Consider the following 18,992-nt stretch of genomic DNA (forward strand, 5'->3'; position numbering starts at 1 on the left):
TGTCTAGTTTCTCATGTAACATTTTTATGTTACCCTTTCTACAATTAATTGCTGGTGGCAGTGGTTTACTTTTTACCATTATGTGTTTTTAGCGCGGGATGCAATTGCAGCTGCAGTATGGCACCCATGGGTTCCCATTTTGTCAAAATGGCACACTCTTGTTTTTTTTGCCATTTCCTGTCAGAAAGGTCCTTCTTGAGATTTACTCTGCGCGCCAAACCGGGTTTGGTCCCTTTGTTCGTTTTGTCTTTGGCAGGATTCACTAGTGAAGCCTGCCTATGGCTCCAGCGGGTCTGGCAAGGGCAGGAAGTGAGGGAGGTGCACGTAACTCCCTGTGCTTAGTCTCCTTGGTTACAGGAAGGCACCCAAGGGTGATTGGCTGGAGGGCTGTCTTTGGAGGACAACCACCCTGCTGCGTGATCGACAGGTAGGCTGCAAATGAATGGGAGAAACCTGCATAAAAGGTGAGGTGTTTTGACTTGGAAGGCAGAGTCGACCACTGGACGAAGGAATCCAAAGAACAACTTGGAAGAGACACCTGCTGCAACTCCTGGACTGCTGGTTTGCCCGGTGAAGCCCTGCTGCTGTGCTGAAGCCCCAAATTCACCTCGACTTGAGAAGACCTGCAAAGGATGACCTCTCCCATTGGTTTGGTGGGACCAATCGACCCCAAGACGAGCTCATCTGGAAATCCTCTCAAAGCTGGCTGTACTTCCATTGTTGCTGCAGGAACCTAAGTGCCATGCAGAGGAACACCAGAATCGAGTGAGTGTCTAAGTCGGACCAGTGCTCCAGGAAGATCCTCGGGACTCCCAGGAATCAGAACCGACAAAGCCTGAGCCACCTCAACAGAGAGCTGGACCCCAGATGCGAGTAAGTCCAGAGTCGTATCCGAGAGACCGCGGAGGTGCCATTTGCTACAGATGCAAGTATCTGCAACCGCGAAGTGCCGGTGAATTGAAGTTTGCCCTTTGCTGCTGCCGACCTTCCCATTGCAGTGCAGGAGTCCCCAGACATCCTCCCTCTTGTCGCCACGACTGAGGCCCAGGAACAACAGGGTCTGCAGAGCCACACAGGAACAGAAGCCAGTTGGAACCATTTCTTCTAACCACAGGCACTGTAAAACTAAGCGGACTTACCTCTTGTTGTGTAGCCTTACTTGTTCTCAGTTGATACTTGTCTTGGTTGCTTTCGCAGAGTTGCTTGCAGCTTTGACCCTCACAAGCCTCCCAGTTTGTGGCCCTACTGTGATTATTTCTGCAAAGACTTCTAAAACATTGTGCAAGACTTTTACTTACTGCAAGAAGTGCTTCAGCTCACCTATACTTTTGCTCAATTAACATTTGCTGGCCTGGCTCCCTGAAAGACTCTTCTTACCTCTGACTTTCTGATTTACCTCTCCTCCGGGGAAGGGTTAATTTACTTAGCATTGGGTGTTCAAAAGTACTTACCTGCGTCAGAATATTTGTTTAACCTTTGTTTTATTCTCAAACCCTTTTCTTTGATACTAACTCAGTATTGCTCTAAAGGTACCAGTGATATATTAATGTCCACAATGTCCTAGATATTTAAGTCACCTCAGGGGGTAGGAAACATCTGTGTACCATCCCAAATGGGTACTTGCTGATTTAGAGAAACTAAAAGTGTGTATTTTGAAGTGTATTTGTGTGTTGTTTATATATTGCTCCCGTCCGAATAAGGCTTATTCAACTGACTGTTAAATTAATAATTGTTTAATCAAAAAACCTTGAGTGTAAGAGTTCATTTGAATACTTGTCAATGTGAATCTGTGTAAAAACCATATTATTCACATTGACCCCTCTTAAGATAAGCCTGACTGCTCAGCCACACTACCAACCCGTGTAGTACAGACTTATACCAAAGGTTGGGTTCCTATTGCCAGTTCAAGGTTGCTGTAGTCTCCCGAAGGGTAATGCACACAATCTTGCCTAACAATAGCTATTACTTTTCTCTAATCAATCATATAAAGGTGTCCAAGTAAAGTTGTGGGCAGCTACTGGATTTCACAACATCTAGAGACTTGAATTTGAGAGTTCTCAAATTAAAAAAAGATTTCTGCTAGCCAAAAAAACAACAGCTTATGCAGCAACTGTATTAAGGTAAACTGCCACCAATCGGAACCAGTACTGTCTCAGCCAGGTTACCGGTGCAGGGAGAGTAAGAGACACTAAGTAGTAGAACCCTCCCTTTGGGAGCCATAAAGATCCCTGAAGTGCTTCAACCTTAAGTGCTTATTATCTTGTGAGATCTGGATGGAACTCCCATGGGGGAAAATGGCCAGAGCATTACAAAAAACAAACATAAAATGAAGGGACCAGTGCAGTTGGCAAAAAGTAGACGTTTTACCTTCCACTATGCAAGAAACAGCTTTGGAATGTACGTTTATCAGCCGTTTCTGGTTCCTGAAAATGAAACTGAAGCTCTGGTTTCAATTTGAAAGTCCTACAATACTTCCAACAGTCTCACAATCTTTGCTCAACATTGAATCACAATAAAAATGAATAGGTAATATGGGGAAATTGAAATGTCATTAATAGACACATTTACATGTACATTGCAATTCCAAAAAGAAGATTCACATTACCTGACTTGTGTCTATCATATTCGATGGGGCTATGAACACTTGCCATATAAGGGCTAAACGGCTGGCTACTGAAGAGATTGTCACATTGCAAACTGTGACAAAGCTTTTCCAGAAATCGAAGTACAAATGATGCACTATGTACTGATGGCAGCTGGACAGAATGTTTCTCTCCATCAAATGACGCTGCCGAAGAGAAGAAAGAACATATTTCAAATTACATCTGTACAACAATATGTTGTTTCTCATCACTTCGTTACAAGAGAGAAAATATTTCCTGCAAATTAAAGAGCACAGAACAAGTAAAAATGTGTTCGCTTAACGTATAATTGGAATCAACAGTATGCCTTTTTTTGTTTAGACTTTGTTCACAGAAATCTCTCAAGGTAGTCATGCCAGCCCACCTGCCAGGAGCCACAATCTAAACAGCCCTCAACTCCTCCTCTTTAGGGATAGTATCCTTGGAATACAAGGTCTCATTTGCTAAGCAGCATACTGGTATATCAGCAAACAACCTCCAACTACTGTAAAATGTTAAAGACAGCAACATACTTAATGTCCAGGGAAACGTCTGACCCTACATACTTTAAGTAACATACCAATACAAAAGGGAAAGGAGCAATTGCCATCTAGGACCTGTCCCCTTAATTTTTTTCAATTACATTTTTTATTTGATTTTCAGACAATAGCATCCGTATATAAGAAGTAGTTACAGAAATATCAAATTCAACTATAGTAATACATTCCGCACCCTATGAAGCGTTTCATGTATACGAAGAGTGCTTACAAAGAAACCACTGAAACATTGTGATACATCAACATGACAAAAAAATACTTAATATATGAACAAGAACACTTTCTCTACACTTTTGCTATGAATCACATCCTGTGGTCTTTAAGATGCCTTGGGGTGTTCTCCTCCTCCACGCTGCCCTTCAGCATCAACCCCAATCTGCCCCCAGTGATTTTGAGAGTCTTCGGACAGGCAAAACACAAATGTTGCTAAAGAGATGCATCCTGCAAGTCAAGGCAGGAGCAAGTCGGGAAGGATTGTGACCTATCAGCTCATCTCTGAGAACTCTACCAATGGATGATCCTAAACTGCCTAGCACTTAACCTAGATAATACCAAAGCCCTGCTGAGCAGAACTGCATCCATGATTATCGGATTAGTAGATATGGCAGCCAGGTGAGTCACAGGCTGTGTAGGCGATGCACAGTTCCACAATCTGTTGTTCTCCAAACTTTTTGAACTACGACTTCCTACATCTCGCACCATTGATTAAGCTTGCTATGGCTGATGGGAGGTGAAGTCCAAAACATCAGAAGCGCAACATGTTGCAGACATCTGTTTTGGGGTAAATAAAAGCTTGTGAGCCAAGATGGACATTTCCTAATGGTATCAGATATGGACTTCACTATAGTTTATATGGGACAGCCCCAATGAAGCTCCAGAAAGCCTGAACCAGGCTTGGCCTGTGATATCAATGCTTCTAGAAAGATTTATTTGGATTAAGTATATATCGGTAATAGCAAAACCTTCATACTCAAAATAATACAAAACACAATCATACAACAATACATAAACAATACATATGAACATCTTACATTTAGAAAATGTCTTATATTATCCAAATTTGAAACATGACATTTTCACCTTAAAGTGTATATAGAAGATACAAAACAAATCATCATCGAGGTTTGATTAACATTCAGGAATCAACTCCAGAACATATTGGGATCCACTTTTCCAACACTGTGGACAAATGTAGAAATAGCCTCGAACACAATACGGAAGCCTTTTCACACTCAATAATAAGGTGCTTCATTTTCTCAAAGACAGCCCATTGTTTACATAGACGACAATATATATCAATTTGTTTTATACCTCTGCATGGACCTCAAACCTCTCACAAAGAAAGTCCGAAATGCCGGTAGGAAGATCTATACAAGGCATCAGGATTTATTTAAAGTACACCGGCAAAGTATTATATTGTCTGAAGATTTTTTTTATTTCCATGCATAGAGCATAATTGTCGAAAGCTTCATTTAGCTTTACCACTCGTATAATTTTACCATATAGTTGACTTTTGCCGGATTGTGTTTCCAACAGTCTAGTCTTGCTCCTACCTTATCCAAATAGTGTACACCTTGACTGACAAACTTTCCAAGTACAAGTGATTTCTCAGTAAGGAGTATTTGCATTAAAAATTCAGATAACATTCATTTAACAAGGTTAAGGATCATACTGAGTATAATTTTTATTACATTTACTATCTAGTCAATGGACTGCAAGCCTTATTCTAATCTGTCAATATAATGGGCAGGCAACATGAGGGAAAATGTAATATTTGTTTTCATACGTATCCCTCCAGTATGGGGCACTTCAAAGTTGACGCCCTGATCTTAGTGAGGACCTCTCTGCAGTCCGTAGGAAAATCATATCCTTCAAACTCTAGGGCTGTAGTTTCAGCGTTTTTGGGTCGTGATGAAGGATTGCGCCTCCTCCTCCTCTGGTGAAAGATCCAGACCCACTGGCAGCTTTACCGGAGGCAACACTGACAGGCTGAGAAGGTCCAGATACCAAATCTGCCTTGACCACGCCAATGTGATGAGTATCATCCTGCATTGGCACTATTTGAGTGTATTGATGACTCTTAGCTGGAGAGGCAACATAGGAAATGCGTACAGAGAGACCTCCCTTCCCATGGGAAAAAGAACACGTCCCCCCAGGCTCCTCGGTTTGTGGACATTTCTGGCATTTGGAGTTCGCTGCCGCTGCAAACAGATCTATCTGGGGCCTTCCCCATTTGGCAAAGATGCGGTCCACCTGTTCCTGCCGAAGTTCCCACTCATGGCAGGAGCGCAATTCCATGCTGAGGGAGTCTGCAATGGTGTTCTTGAGTCCAGCTCGGTGAAGATGGCACAGCGCCACATGTCCTGCGCCTCCTTGGAGAGCGTTGGGGGTCGAGTGCCCCCCGTTTCCTGATGTAGAACATGGTGGTGGTGTTGTCTGAAGAACCACCTTGCTCTTCAGAGACGGAAGGCACGGCGCGAGGGCCCAGAACACTGTCTGTAGCTCTAGGATGTTGATATGGAGATCCTTCCCCCTCCGGCTGCCACAGCGTGCAGATGTCCGGTGTGGGCTCCGCAGCCTTCCAGTGACGCGTCCGTGGTAACTTTCTGCTGGTATGGAGGATTGTGAAATCCTGTGCCCCGGTCGATGTTGGCGCAGACGCCCCACCACCCTAATGCTCGACGGAACTCCTCATTGAGCGGGATCTTGTCTGCGAAGCTTCCGAACACCTGTATCCAGCGAGCATCCAGGAACTTCTGAAGGGGTCGCATTTGCAACCTGCAGAGCCGTACGAGGTAGATGCAGGACGACATGCTGATCAACGACTTGAGGTTCCGCACCATGGCTGTCCTCATCGACAACAGCCCCTGCACCGTCCTTGAACGGCCATTACACTCTCCTTCGGGGGCATCGCCAGGCAGGACACAGTATCGAGTCTTGCTCTTAGGAACAGCACTTTCTGCAATGGTGTTAAGCAGGACTTTCAATAGTTGATGGAGAATCCGAGGTCCGTCAATACTGTCGCTTCCATGTGTCTGATGGCCAACTTCCGCGAGCGGGCCCGGATGAGTCAATCGTCGAGGTACGGGTTATGTGTATACCCCGTAGACGTAAATTGGCCGACACTGGTGCCAGGCATTTTGTGAACACTCTGGGGGCCGACTTCAAACCGAAAGGTAGAGCTTTGAGCTGGTAGTGCTGACGTTGCACAAAGAAATGCAGAAACGTTCGATGTTTCTTGTGAATTGGGACATGGAAATAGGCGTGCTCCAAGTCCAGCAACGTCAAGAAGTCTCCTTCCTCCAGTTGGGCAAGCACGTGCTGCAACGTGACCTTTTGGGGCTCTTGTTGCGACATCGTAGGTCTAGGATGGGCCTCTAGGCCTCCATCTTTTTTCTGAACAGAAAGTATCTGGAATAGACTCTGGAGCCCCAGAGTCTTTGGGGAACCAGCTCTATCGCGCCTTTCCGCAGCATGGCCCGTACCTCTTCCAGGAGCTGAGGGATATGCTGCTCCTGACGGGACACCGGAGGGATCAGCAGACACGTTTGCACGGAAACTCCAGGGTGTGTCCTTCGGCGAGACCGGCCAGCATCCACTCGCTGACAAACCTTGTCAGCCGGCCGCCCACCGGGGTGCACTGTGGGGGTCCGACGTCCCAGCCGGTTCAGGCCTGTTTTGGCGCCGGCATCCTGCCCTGTGGGCGATGTTGTCCTCTGCTACAGCAGGCCTTGGAACGGCCTCTGTAGGCTTCTTGGGTCATGGATCTGGAAGACTGACGGTACGAAGAGTAGAAATCTTTGAAGAACTGCTCGCCTTTCCCCTGGGAAGATCGAAAATAAGAGCGCTGCTGTTGGAGTGCCCAAGGAACGGGCCGTCTCCGAATCCGCCTTGATGGACTAGTCGACGACCTTTCCAAACCAGGCCTCTCTGTCGAAAGACATGTCCAACACCTTCGCCAGGACTTCCTGCTGGAAATTTGTGGCCTTCATCCAGCCTTGTGGATGAAGGCAGACACCATTCCCCATCTGCCAGAACCCTGTGTCAGTGTCCTCCAACGCAACTGTAATGCATGATCAGACTTAACTTCCCCTCCTGGAAAAGAGCGATAACCTCCATCCTCTTGTCCTCTAGGAGGAACTCTAGAATAGGGCCCAGCTTGCACCACAGCTCCCAGTCGTACCTGGCTAGGATCGACAATGTGTTGGCCGCCTTGATAGTGGATGCTGCAGTGTAAATCACCTTCCTTCCCATAGCGTCCAACTTCTTCCCCTCGCTGCCCAGAGGGACAGAAGACGTTGAGGACAGGTTAGCTGACAGTTTACTCACGGCCACCAATATCACCAAATGCCAAGATGGTTGCAACGTCAGGCACTTGGGTGTGGAATTCGGCACCCAATACTTCTTCTCCAGCCTATCCTGTTCAGCTGGAGACTTGCAAGGATTCTTCATGAGGGCCAGGCCATCTTCCCACACGTCGTTCAGAAGGGGCACCACCATGATGGCCGCGGCTCTGGTAAAATAAACCCTCCTTCCTAGGGCACAAGCTGAAAAAAACTCAGTTGCTCTGGCAATCATGGAATGGAACGACCCCACCTCATCCAGTGGGGACGCCCTAGGTGGCGCATACAAATGCAGAGACTCACACCTGCTGTGGCAATATCCTCATTGTCTGTAGTGGTGGCCATATCCATCCCCTTACCAGTGTCTACTGGGGGAGAAGGGGCCCGACGCGGTCCATCCCTGTACCAGTGTCTGCTGGGGGAGAAGGAGCCCGACGCAGATGTTGAATGGGGTCATCGGATGAAGCTTCCTTTTTGTTGGAGGCTGAATGGGGGGCTGGGGAACCACTGGAACTGGGCCTGGTGGCATCCTCTTCTGAATCTCTAACTCCAAGGTGTGAAGGGTCAACAGAATGTCCAGAGAGACATCCCTCGGCTGAGCTGGTGGAATCTGATAACTAGGCCCGTCTCAGTCGTCCTCTTCCACGTCCTTGTGGATCGTGTGCAAGGACTCCTGGGCCTAGTCTGTGGACGAGACCTCCATGGCTTATGCCACAGCCTGGGAGGGCTGTTTCGGGGCCTCCTCGCGCCCCCCCTTTTTCCCTCCCCTGTGGAACTTGAACCGGGGCCTGAGTCGGTTTCCCACTTCTGGCGTGCCAGCAGACTTTGCCAAAGTCACTGCTGCAGTGTTGCGCCTCTGGGGCAAGGATACTTCTGTGTTGCGGGGGCTACCTTCACAGGGTGAGCTCCCTTAGCCGTCGTGAGAGCAGCTGCCACCAGCTCTATCATTGACGAAGTCTTAGTCTGTGCTGATTGTGCCTGCTTGGGCAGTTCGGCCTTCTCCTCCGTCCGCGGCCTCTCTGACTTCTCCTGCAGTTGCTTAGGGGGATGTTTTCCTTTGTGAGGAGGAGCTCGAGTGCTGACTGGCAACGGAGGCGGATGGCGATGTCTATTGCACCCTATCCACTTTGGCACCCGCTTCTGCAGTGACTTTGGTGGACTCGGACTTGCGGTTTGTGGCCTTGTTTTAGGGCCCCACGTTTGAGCCGCCCTCTCAAAAGACTTAGAAGACTGCTCAGCGGATCGGCCGGTCCTGGGTGAGGCATAACCCAGTTCGGGGCATGGCTCGGAGGCCTTAGTGTTAAGCCAAGCCACCACTCAACTGCATCTGTTCCTCATCGTCTTCTTGGAGAACCCGAGGCATATCTCGCACTCCACCTCCTTATGGTCTGGGTGCAGGCAGTAGAAGCATTGTAGGTGCTGGTCTGCCAGAGAAACATTCCGTAGCCCGCACCTGGTGCAGGGCTTTAAGAGGGATCTTCCCTTCTTCTCCTCCGTCATGGTTGGAGGGTGCAAAATAGGCCTGATGACCTTCTGGAAACTTTGACGATCTTTGCCCTTCACAGGTCCCTGCTGTCAGCAGATGGAGAAAAGAGCACACAGGCTTTTTTTTGTAACAAAAATAGAACCTTTTAACGTAAAAAACACACAAAAACAGTAGAAGTAGCTCGCAGAGCAAACTCGAGGACTCCCAACACTGAAGCGTGCGTTAAAAATCTGAAGATGGCTGCCAGAGGAGGGGATAAGGGAGAGGACTGTCATTGGATGGGAGCAGTATGACCCAGAGGACAGTGATTGGTTTAAAGGAGAAATACAAGTTTATAAGTGAAAGTGAAACTTTCTTTTACCGAGGATTCCCAGCCTGGTGAAGAGGGTACGTCAAAATCTACACCTGCTTCCCCTATCACCAGGCACACAAACCGGAAGAACAACAAGAGGAACCATGATCGATCATACCGTTTTGCACCGATTCCCACTGCCCTTATTATGGACAAGTACCACAAGAGGTACCCACTCAGGCAGCCCTACAGCCCAGGAGCAGTGAAAACATTACCCAATGTGGATGAGGAGCCACGAGACGCAACGAAAGACCTCCATCGACAGTCTCGACCAAAGCGCCAAGAAGCCTCATGCAAAGCCGATTAGAAGCATCATGACATAGCAGCTATAAGTTAGAGGACAGAGATATGTACATGCTGCCTTCATGTTTATTATTTTTCCACAAGCTTGACCACAACAACGCAGATCCCGCAAGGAGCAAGAGATTGTGTGTAAAGGCTTGCAGATCCTAAAGTGCAGGAGCACCAGAAGGGCCGGACAAGAGCCATGAGCAGCTAACCTATGGATACTTTAGAAAAGCATAATATGGGAGGCATGTTATGGCTTGGGAAATTACAACCAGGCTGCAGACCCTCGGATTGAGCTGAGCAAATTTAGGCTGCACAGAGTACACGTGTGAGATGGGGCCTGATGCTAATGCCACCAGATTCGAGTGACATTCCATTCCCTGAACTGCAGTAACACCGGCATGGTAAATGCGAATACATCTGAGTAATTCAGAGCTCCAGAAGCCCCAACCATGGTCTCTGAACATGTGACTGAACGAGTAGATGATGAACCGAAACCAGCCGCTGGGAAAGAAGGACAGTTTCACGAACCCAGACGGAAGTTGCAACAAAGTCATTACAGGAGAAGCCGGGTGTTGCATGATGAGAACGAGTGCTCTAACAGGCATTGGTGGTGCACACATGTTACAATGCAGATACAGTTGTTCTTATTACCTTGAGATGGTACACTCCGAGCTGAGAACCGACTTGAGTGCCAGGCCTGGGGGGAGCAACAGCACTAGCCAAATCACAGTTTAGGACCGTAGGGTTGGGTACCAAGGGGCAAGAACCAATTGTTAGGCCCTCACACAGCAAAATTGTAGAAGTAGCACTTTTTGGGGATGAGCCAGGCCAGCCATATGACCCAGGAGATCCAATAAAATAACAACTGCAGGGTCCGCCATAGGTAGACTACCACTCAGCACCCAATCCACATACTCGATAGGTTTGCCGGAGAGGGGCCCAGGTTGTGATATCACTGATCTGGATTGGACTTAAAACTGGCCTGCGGGCCAGATATCGATGAGATGACCCAAGATCCCGTTCCTTGGTCCCATTCCTGTTGGTTTTGGCTGTAATAAACCACAGTTTGAGCTTGCTGTCTGCCTGGGCCTGCCTTCCTTTTGGCAAGGGAAGGAGTTAGGCTTTCCATGAGTTCTGAGTCCGCAAACTCCTAGTAGACGACCTGCCTACCTGGTAGTTTTAACTGTACACTGGCAACGGCGAATATTCATGAGCATGTGAATCCATACCAGACCCCATGCTGGACGATAGGAAGAACCTCCAGGTTGTAAAAATTTAACAAAGAGATCAATGAGAATGCACAACATTTCATTTTAATATTCCTCAATTGAGCAAACAACCATTCTATTTTGATCCGCAACCTTGCTAAATTAAAAGATTATCCCACAGCTTTCTGGTGATGATGTAAAACCATCACATCCGAATTAAGAATATGGTTTCCAAGCAAATCTTTACTGGTAGTTGTGGCAGGGCAGTCAGGCTTAATTCGAGGAAGGCTGGTAGTAAGACATGCATTACTTACCGTAAAAGCATTTCTGATGATTGTATCTGCTTAGATTCACATGCTGTGCTTATAGTCCGACATCTAGTGGTACCCGCAGAGTATTCCATCTCGTCTTTCGAGAATCGAAAGGGGACGTCGACATGGGTGTGTCTGTATCACTATCCCTACGTGATGTGTAGTGTACCCAAAATCCCTCACGCGTCGAGGTCCCTCTGATTATATTTTTTCTGCTGTGAGGGAGCCTATGACTATCGTGAGTGAGTACAGAAAAGAGAGAAAGTAGTAAGACATCTATGTTCCTTTCATCTGAGCAGGGAGGAAGTGTGGGCGCATGTGAATCTAAGCAGATACAATATCAGAAATGCTTTTATGGTAAGTAATGCATGTCTTCTGATGATTGTTAATCTGCTTACAAGAACAAGTTGCTTCTTACCTGGTAACGTTCTTTCGATGGGATGTTCCTCCGATGTATTCCTTATCTCTGATAGATCATCTCCCAGCTTGCTGGCCTCGGAAAACATTTTCAGTAGAGGGCGCTGCGCGTCGATGTCCCTCGAGCCGATGTCCCTCGACAGCCTCTGTATCGGCGCCGACGTCATCACGCGTATAAATAGACTCGCGCAGCCTCCGTTGCTCAGTTCCGTTTTGACGATAACAGTTGTTTTACATGAATTGGTTATTGACCTTGAAGGAGTGTAAGCTGCAACCACAAGGGAAGTATTACTGCGGGGATGGATGAGAGGGGCGATAAGGAATACGTCGGAGGAACATCCCATCAAAAGAACATTACCAGGTAAGAAGTAACTTGTTCTTCAAAGGGATTGTGTCTTCCGACGTATTCCTTATCTTTGGTAGACTCCCATAGCAGTGGTGTGTATATTGAGGTGGGAGTAAAACGCCACGTTTCCTTTTAGGAATGAAAAAGAATGTAATACGGCTTTGCCAAACCTAGTCTCTTGACTAGAGGAGGAATCCAGGTTGTAAAATCTTGTGAAGGTATGTGCGGATGACCATGTTGCAGCCGCACATATATCTTGAAACTGAACCCCTCTTTGGAGGGCCAAGGAGGCTGCGATACCCCTGGTTGAATGAGCCCTAAGATTTTGAGGAGGCTCTTTCCCTGCTAGTTTGTAACATTCCAGAATGGCCAAAATAATCCATCTGGAAATGGTTTGTTTTGTTATCGGTAGTGCCAATTTGTGCCCCGAGTAACCTACGAACAGTTGGTCTGCTTGCCTAATCCTAGCAAGTCTGCTGATGTAAAAACTTAAAGCTTGCGTTGGGTCCAGCCTATGTAGCCTTTCTTCCTCTTTCCCGGCATGGGGAGGCGGATAGAATGAAGGTAAGGTAATTTTCTGAGTGATGTGGAATTCAGAAACCACCTTTGGGAGGAAATTAGGCTTCATCTGTAGGAACACTTTGTCTTTATGAAAAATTGTATGAGGGGGTTTAGAAGATAGAGCTTGTAATTCGTTCACCCTTCTAGCAGATATTAAATCCACTAATAAGACAGTTTTAAGGGTGAGAAATCTTAGCGAACAAGAGTGGAGTGGTTCAAAAGGAGTACCCATCAGGAAATTTAAGACTAAATTTAAGTCCCATAAAGTAACCTGGAACGGTCTTGGAGGATAGACATTAGTTAATCCCTTTAGAAATTGTACTACTAAGGGTAATTTGAAATACGATGTCTCCTCTGCAGTGCGCTTGAAGATCGATAGCGCTGCGAGATAGCCCTTGATAGTGCCAACTTGAAGGCCTGAATTTGCCAAGCCGAGTAGAAAGGATAACACCGTTGGTGTACCACATGAAAAGGGGTCGATATTCTCTGCTCTACACCAGCTGCAAAATCTTTTCCAACGGCAGCGGTATAAAGACTTAGTTGCTGGCCTTCTGGCCGAAAGCAACACCTCCACGATGTCATCTGGGAGGTCCCAATCCTTATATCTCAACCTTTCAGAAGCCAAGCGTGAAGGTTGAGGGTTCTGATGTCTGGATGGAGAACCTGGCCTCCCTTCTGTGAGAGAAGATTCTCCTTGAGTGGAAGACGAATTGGAGGGCAGATGGACATGTCCAGAAGATCCGGGTACCACGTTCTCCTGGCCCAGTCTGGGGCAATTAGGATCATGGTCCTCCTGAATCTTCTCAACCTCCTGATCATTTGAGGAATGACAGGGAATGGTGGAAACGCGTACAGGAGTGGAAACTCCCAGTCCACTACAAACACGTCCCCTAGAGCTCCTCTCGGGGGAAATTCCTTTGAACAAAACAGATCGCACTTCCGGTTGGTACTGGTGGCGAACAGATCCACTTGAGGGGTTCCCCAAAGGGCGAAGATCTCCTGAAGGACTTCCTGAGCTAGTTCACACTCGTGGGAGACTGTGCCTTGCCTGCTCAGAGCGTCCGCCGTCAAGTTCTTCTCTCCGGCTAGGTGAACTGCCGATAGAGAGATTCCTTCTTGAATTGCCCAAAACAAGAGCTGCATTGCCTCTCTGCATAATGGCAGTGATCCTACGCCTCCTCTTTTGTTGAGGTAGTGCATGGCCACTGTGTTGTCCGTCATTATCAGGACATTTTTCCCCTGTACAGATGGCAGAAAAGCCTTCAGTGCTAGTCTGATTGCTCTCAGCTCTAACAGGTTGATATGTAGTCTGAACTGCGATGGAGACCAACGACCGCTGATGGTCAAGTCGTTGGTATGGCCCTCCCCACCCCGTGAGTGAGGCATCTATGACTACTGTTATCTCCGGCCATGGTTGCCAAAACAGTTCTCCCTTCAAGATGTTTTCCTGGCAGGCCCACCACTGAAGGTCTCGAGCCACCTTGTCCGGAACCTGAAGGAGGTCTGTCATTCTCCCTGAGAATTGCGACCACTGAGATCTCAGTGCCCACTGAAGAGATCTCATTCTCAGGCGAGTCTCTGGCACAAGGAAGATGCAGGATGCCATGAGGCCTAGCAACCTCAAAAAGTCGAAGGCTGGGAGATGTTGGGCATTTTGAAACTTGGTGACCATCTGCAGAATATCTTGAGCCCTCACCTCCCAGGGAAGTGTACAGGACCGCTCCAATGAACTGGAGTCTCTGTGATGGTATCATCTGTGACTTCTTTAAATTGAGGAGAAGCCCAGTTTGTGAAGGAAGTGGCAGACATAATCCAGCTGAATCTGAGCTTGTTTTCGGAGATACAACTCTAATCAGCCAATCGTCCAGATAGGGGTAGATGTGAATCCCTTCCCTCCTTAGACTTGCAGCCACTACCGACATTAGCTTGGTGAAGACCCTCGGGGCGGAGGTCAGCCCATATGGCAGAACTCGAAATTGATAATGAGAGCCGCCAATTGCGAACCTCAGGTATTTCCTGTGTTTGAGATGGATTGGCACATGGAAATAAGCATCCTGGAGGTCCAGAGATACCAGCCAGTCCTGGAGCTGGAGGGCTTGAAGGATCTGAGAGAGAGTTACCATCTTGAACGTGTCCTTCCTGTGGAACTTGTTCAATTCTCCTAAGTTCAAGATAGGTCTCAGTCCTCCGTCTTTCTTCGGTATGAGAAAGTAGGGGGGGGGAGGGGAGTACCAGCCCTTGTTCCTCTCCGCTACAGGTACCGGTTCTATGGCACCTTTCTCTAGCAGGTCTACAATTTCCTGCAAGAGGAGCAGATCTGGAACTTTCAGAGAGCTGTTCCCCGGTGGATAACTATGAGGGATGCGTAGAAAAGGCAGGCAGTAACCTTGGGCAACTGTCTCCAATGCAAAAGCATCTGACGTAATAGCCTGCCATTCCGTCAGATGTTGAGTTAACCTGCCCCCTACTGGTGTTTTGTGAGGAGAGTCCTCAGAGCGGTCTGGAGGCAGCTGATGCAGATGCCGAGGGTAAAGAGGCACCTACTGCTGCTGCGGCTTTTGTATTTTTAACCCGTCCATCTCGGGTGAATTTTTTCTGACCCCTTTGAACCGGCTGCCCTCTGCCTCTTCCGAATGTGGAATAGAAGCGAAAAGACTGACCTCTCAAAGAGGTTCCTGAGGGGCGATATGGTGTCTGACGGATTGCAGCTCCCAGGGATTTTGCTGCTGCTTTTGATGTTTGTGGCTTTTCTAAACGGTCATTCGTCTTCTTACCAAACAAAGAAGAGCCGTCAAAGGGCATATTCCAGAGTCTGCTTTGCACATCTGGAGCAAAACCAGACTTTCGCAACCAAGCAAATCTCTGGGTTATTGTACTTGCGGCCATGGCCCTGCTGATGCTGTCAGCAGAATCGATGCCAGTTTGAAGGGATTCGCACATAGCGTCTTTATCATCCTTGATGATGTTTAGGAACGCTTCCCTTTCTTCTCCCTGCGGGAGGCAGTCAGCCGCAGATGAAGCACACTCCCAAAGTGTGTGGCTGAACCTTGCGAGCGTACAAGTAGCATTGACGGATTTCAACGCCATGCTACATGCAGAAAATACTTTTTTAGCCATAGAGTCATATCTCTTATCATCCCTGACCCGTGGAACAGTAGCGTAAGCAGATTTACTACATGATGAAGTAGCTGCCTGAAAAACCAGACTCTCCGGAGTTGGGTGTTTGGATCAGCAGAAGACACCCTATATTTAGCTGATAATTGTTTGTTAACCGCCGGGATTACCTCAGGTGTTTCCCAGTTTGCCAATATCCTCCTTTGTAATGCCGCATGAAATGGCACCACAGGATCCTCCTGTGGACCTTTGACCAAGATTTCTGTGAGGTTGTCTTGCTGAAAAGCAGGTGAGGGTGTGGACCACCCCATAAACTCTTATCCTTGCCATCAAGGTCCTATAAGGTGTTTCAGCATGTTCCCCTGGGTCTGGTCTGGCAAATTCCACTTCTGGGGAAGTGTCCAACCCACTTGCTTCCTGTAAGGATTCTTGGAGGTCTTTCAACCTACCTTCCTCAGAGGTAAATTCCTCTGGTACAGGAGTTGCAGATCCCTGCAACTCAAAAGGTCTTTCCTGATCCGAATCCTCCCCTTCTTCATAAATATATAAGACTCTGGAGTGATCAGGTCTTGAAAATGGTATAAATCCCATTTCCAGAGCAGAAGGGGCCAAATTCGTCATGATTGGCTGAGAAAACGTTGACGTCGTCGACGCAGACATTAAAGGCTTCGAAGCCATAGAAAAAGGCGTCGAGAAAGGTGGTAGAGGCTTCAATGAACTCGAGAGTATCGGAATTCTACTCGAGGTTGTCGACATTCTCGTGATCGAGGCTCTGGGTATGGCCACTGGCTGTGAGGTGGCCGTGGGTTTGTCCTTTCTCAGCGTCGAAGACGGTGTCAACTCGACTGACCTGTGTGCCGAAGAACCCTTCGATAACGGCGTAGAAGACGCCGATCTATGCGTCGAAGGGATCTTCGACGACGGCTTCGAAGATGCGACTTTGCCTTTACTAGAGGGTTTGTGACGATCTCGAGTGGCCTCTTTCGCCGGGTGCTGCGATTCGCGGCGTTTTGATTTTATGGGTCTTTCACCCAGGGTATCACCCTCAGCAGTCTTCGAGGGGGTCGAGGCCGCTTTCTCGAAGACGCTAAGCATCCTTTTCCTGAATTCCTCCCACTCAGCCTGAGAGCTATGTTTTGTGGGGCAGGAGACCCTTTTCGGGGAAACGGAAGAAGACGACGACGAGGAAGGGGATCTTCGACATCTCTTCTTTGAATGCTTAGATCTCGAGGAGGGATGGGAACTGCTTCGAGACCTAGAACGAGAATGTCTTTTGTGATGGCGAGGAGACGAATGTCTCGACTCTGCCGAGGAAACTTTCGAAGAAGTTTTAACTGCCTTACCTCTCTCGAGCTTCCCCTTACGCTCCTTCAAGGCTTTCGCCGTCATGGACATGCAGTCCTCGCACTCCGAACAATGGTGCTCAACTCCCAGGCACCACAAACAGATCCTGTGAGGATCCGTCAACGACATTTTCTTTCCACAGTCTCGACATTTTTTGAAGCTGGACCGTGGAGTCGTCGGTTCGGATGAGGAAGCCATCTAGTACGAGTCGGTATTCACGAGGAATAATGAAGTATATTTGACTGAAGAACTGAGCAACGATATTCCGAGGCCCCACGAAGCGCGGAAAAACGGAACTGAGCAACAGACGCTGCGCGAGTCTATTTATACACGTGAAGATGTCAGCGCCGATACAGAGGCTGTCGAGGGACATCAGCTCGAGGGACGTCGACGCGCAGCGCCCTCTACTGAAATTTTTTTCCAAGGCCAGCGAGCTGGGAGATGATCGATCAAAGATAAGGAATACGTCGGAGGACACACTCCCTTCGAATCACATGCTGTGCATAGACTAGCGAGCAGTACCCGGCGTTGGAGGTGGGTTGTGAGAAGGAACAGTAGTGAAAAGATGTGTTAGTACTGCTTGTCCCACCTGAGAATCAGACCTAGAATGTGCGTCTAGGCAATAGTATTTTGTAAAGGTGTGTACAGAACTCCATGTTACCGCTTTGCAAATGGACTCTAGGGGAATATTTGCAATGAATGCTATGGAAACCCCAGTGCCTTGAGTAGAATGCGCTGAAGGCTTGAAGGGCAGCTCTATTTTAGCAAGAGTGTAACAGAGTGTGATGCATTTGACAATCCACCTCGAGATTGCTGATTTACAGACAGGATCCACTTCTCTACCAGCTGCCACTGAAACAAAAGGGAATAGTTTCTTACCTGTAACTCCATTTCTCCAGCATTGGTATCTTTCATGGATTCACATGCTTAGAATATTCCCCGTCGACAGACTGGGAACCCTCGGTAAGCTAATAAAGCCATTTCCCATAGGAAAGTGTCCTATCTACGTCGTTTTGGGTCACGCACGCATGCCCCACTAGGACGTAGCAGTATAAATGCCCCGCCCCCGCGGCTCCCTTCAGATTTCGACCCCTCCAAAGCAGAATGGGGTGAAACCAAGAACTACAAGACGATTGCATTTAGGGGAGGCCGGCGGGCGCATGTGAATCCATGAAAGATACCAATGCTGGAGAAATGGAGTTACAGGTAAGAAACTATTCCCTTCTCCAGCATTGGATCTTTCATGGATTCACATGCTTAGAATAGAATGCACAGCAGTGATCCTGAAAAAAGGAGGAGGTGTGAATGCAATCCGGCACCCACCGAATCCTGCGTATAGCGAACCACGCTTACATAATATTCGAATTTAAAGTGTGCCATAGTAACTGCACAGAGCAATATCCATATAAAGCTATAACAGTATACATAAACATACATATATATATATATATATATATATACACACACATACATATAAACATACATATATATGCATATATACACACACACACACACATATATATATATATATATACACACACACATGGGATACATTACTCACCGTAATCATATTTCTGATGCTTGTATCTGCTTAGATTCACATGCTGTGCATAGGCCGAGGATCTAGGATCCTCAGATTGTATTTTTTCTGACATGAGGTAGCATGAGGAGTAGCGTGAGTACAGATAATCCAAGTAGATAGATAGAAAGGTAAGACTACAAGCAACCATGCGCCTTCTCTCAGAGGGGAGGAAGGGTGGGTCGCATGTGAATCTAAGCAGATACAAGCATCAGAAATACGATTACGGTGAGTAATGTATCCCTTCTGAGGCTTGTGGAATCTGCTTAGATCACATGCTGTGCATAGATTAGCGAGCAGTACCTGAAGAAGGAGGTGGGATGTGAGAAGGGTCATGAGCAAATAAGTGTCTTAGAACCACTTGTCCCACTTGTGTATCTGCCTTAGAATGGGTGTCAATGCAGTAATGCTGAGTAAAAGTGTGAATAGAGCTCCAAGTAGCTGCTTTGCAAATGGTGTCAA

The 18,992-nt window shown here is 47.5% G+C and overlaps 1 protein-coding gene across 7 annotated transcripts in view; it reads right to left on the reverse strand.

The window, feature by feature from the left end:
• Positions 1–18,992, reverse strand: part of SCML2 (Scm polycomb group protein like 2) — a 1,699,115-nt gene that overhangs the window by 477,741 nt on the left and 1,202,382 nt on the right. For all 7 annotated transcript variants that reach the window (XM_069636837.1, XM_069636835.1, XM_069636832.1 and 4 more), the window contains one exon: positions 2,606–2,788. In XM_069636837.1, coding sequence (XP_069492938.1) covers positions 2,606–2,788 — 183 coding nt within the window. The remainder of the gene's footprint in view (positions 1–2,605; positions 2,789–18,992) is intronic.

This window comes from Ambystoma mexicanum, chromosome 7p (genome assembly GCF_040938575.1).
Source record: "Ambystoma mexicanum isolate Mex_15411 chromosome 7p, UKY_AmexF1_1, whole genome shotgun sequence".
Classification (NCBI taxonomy): domain Eukaryota; kingdom Metazoa; phylum Chordata; class Amphibia; order Caudata; family Ambystomatidae; genus Ambystoma; species Ambystoma mexicanum.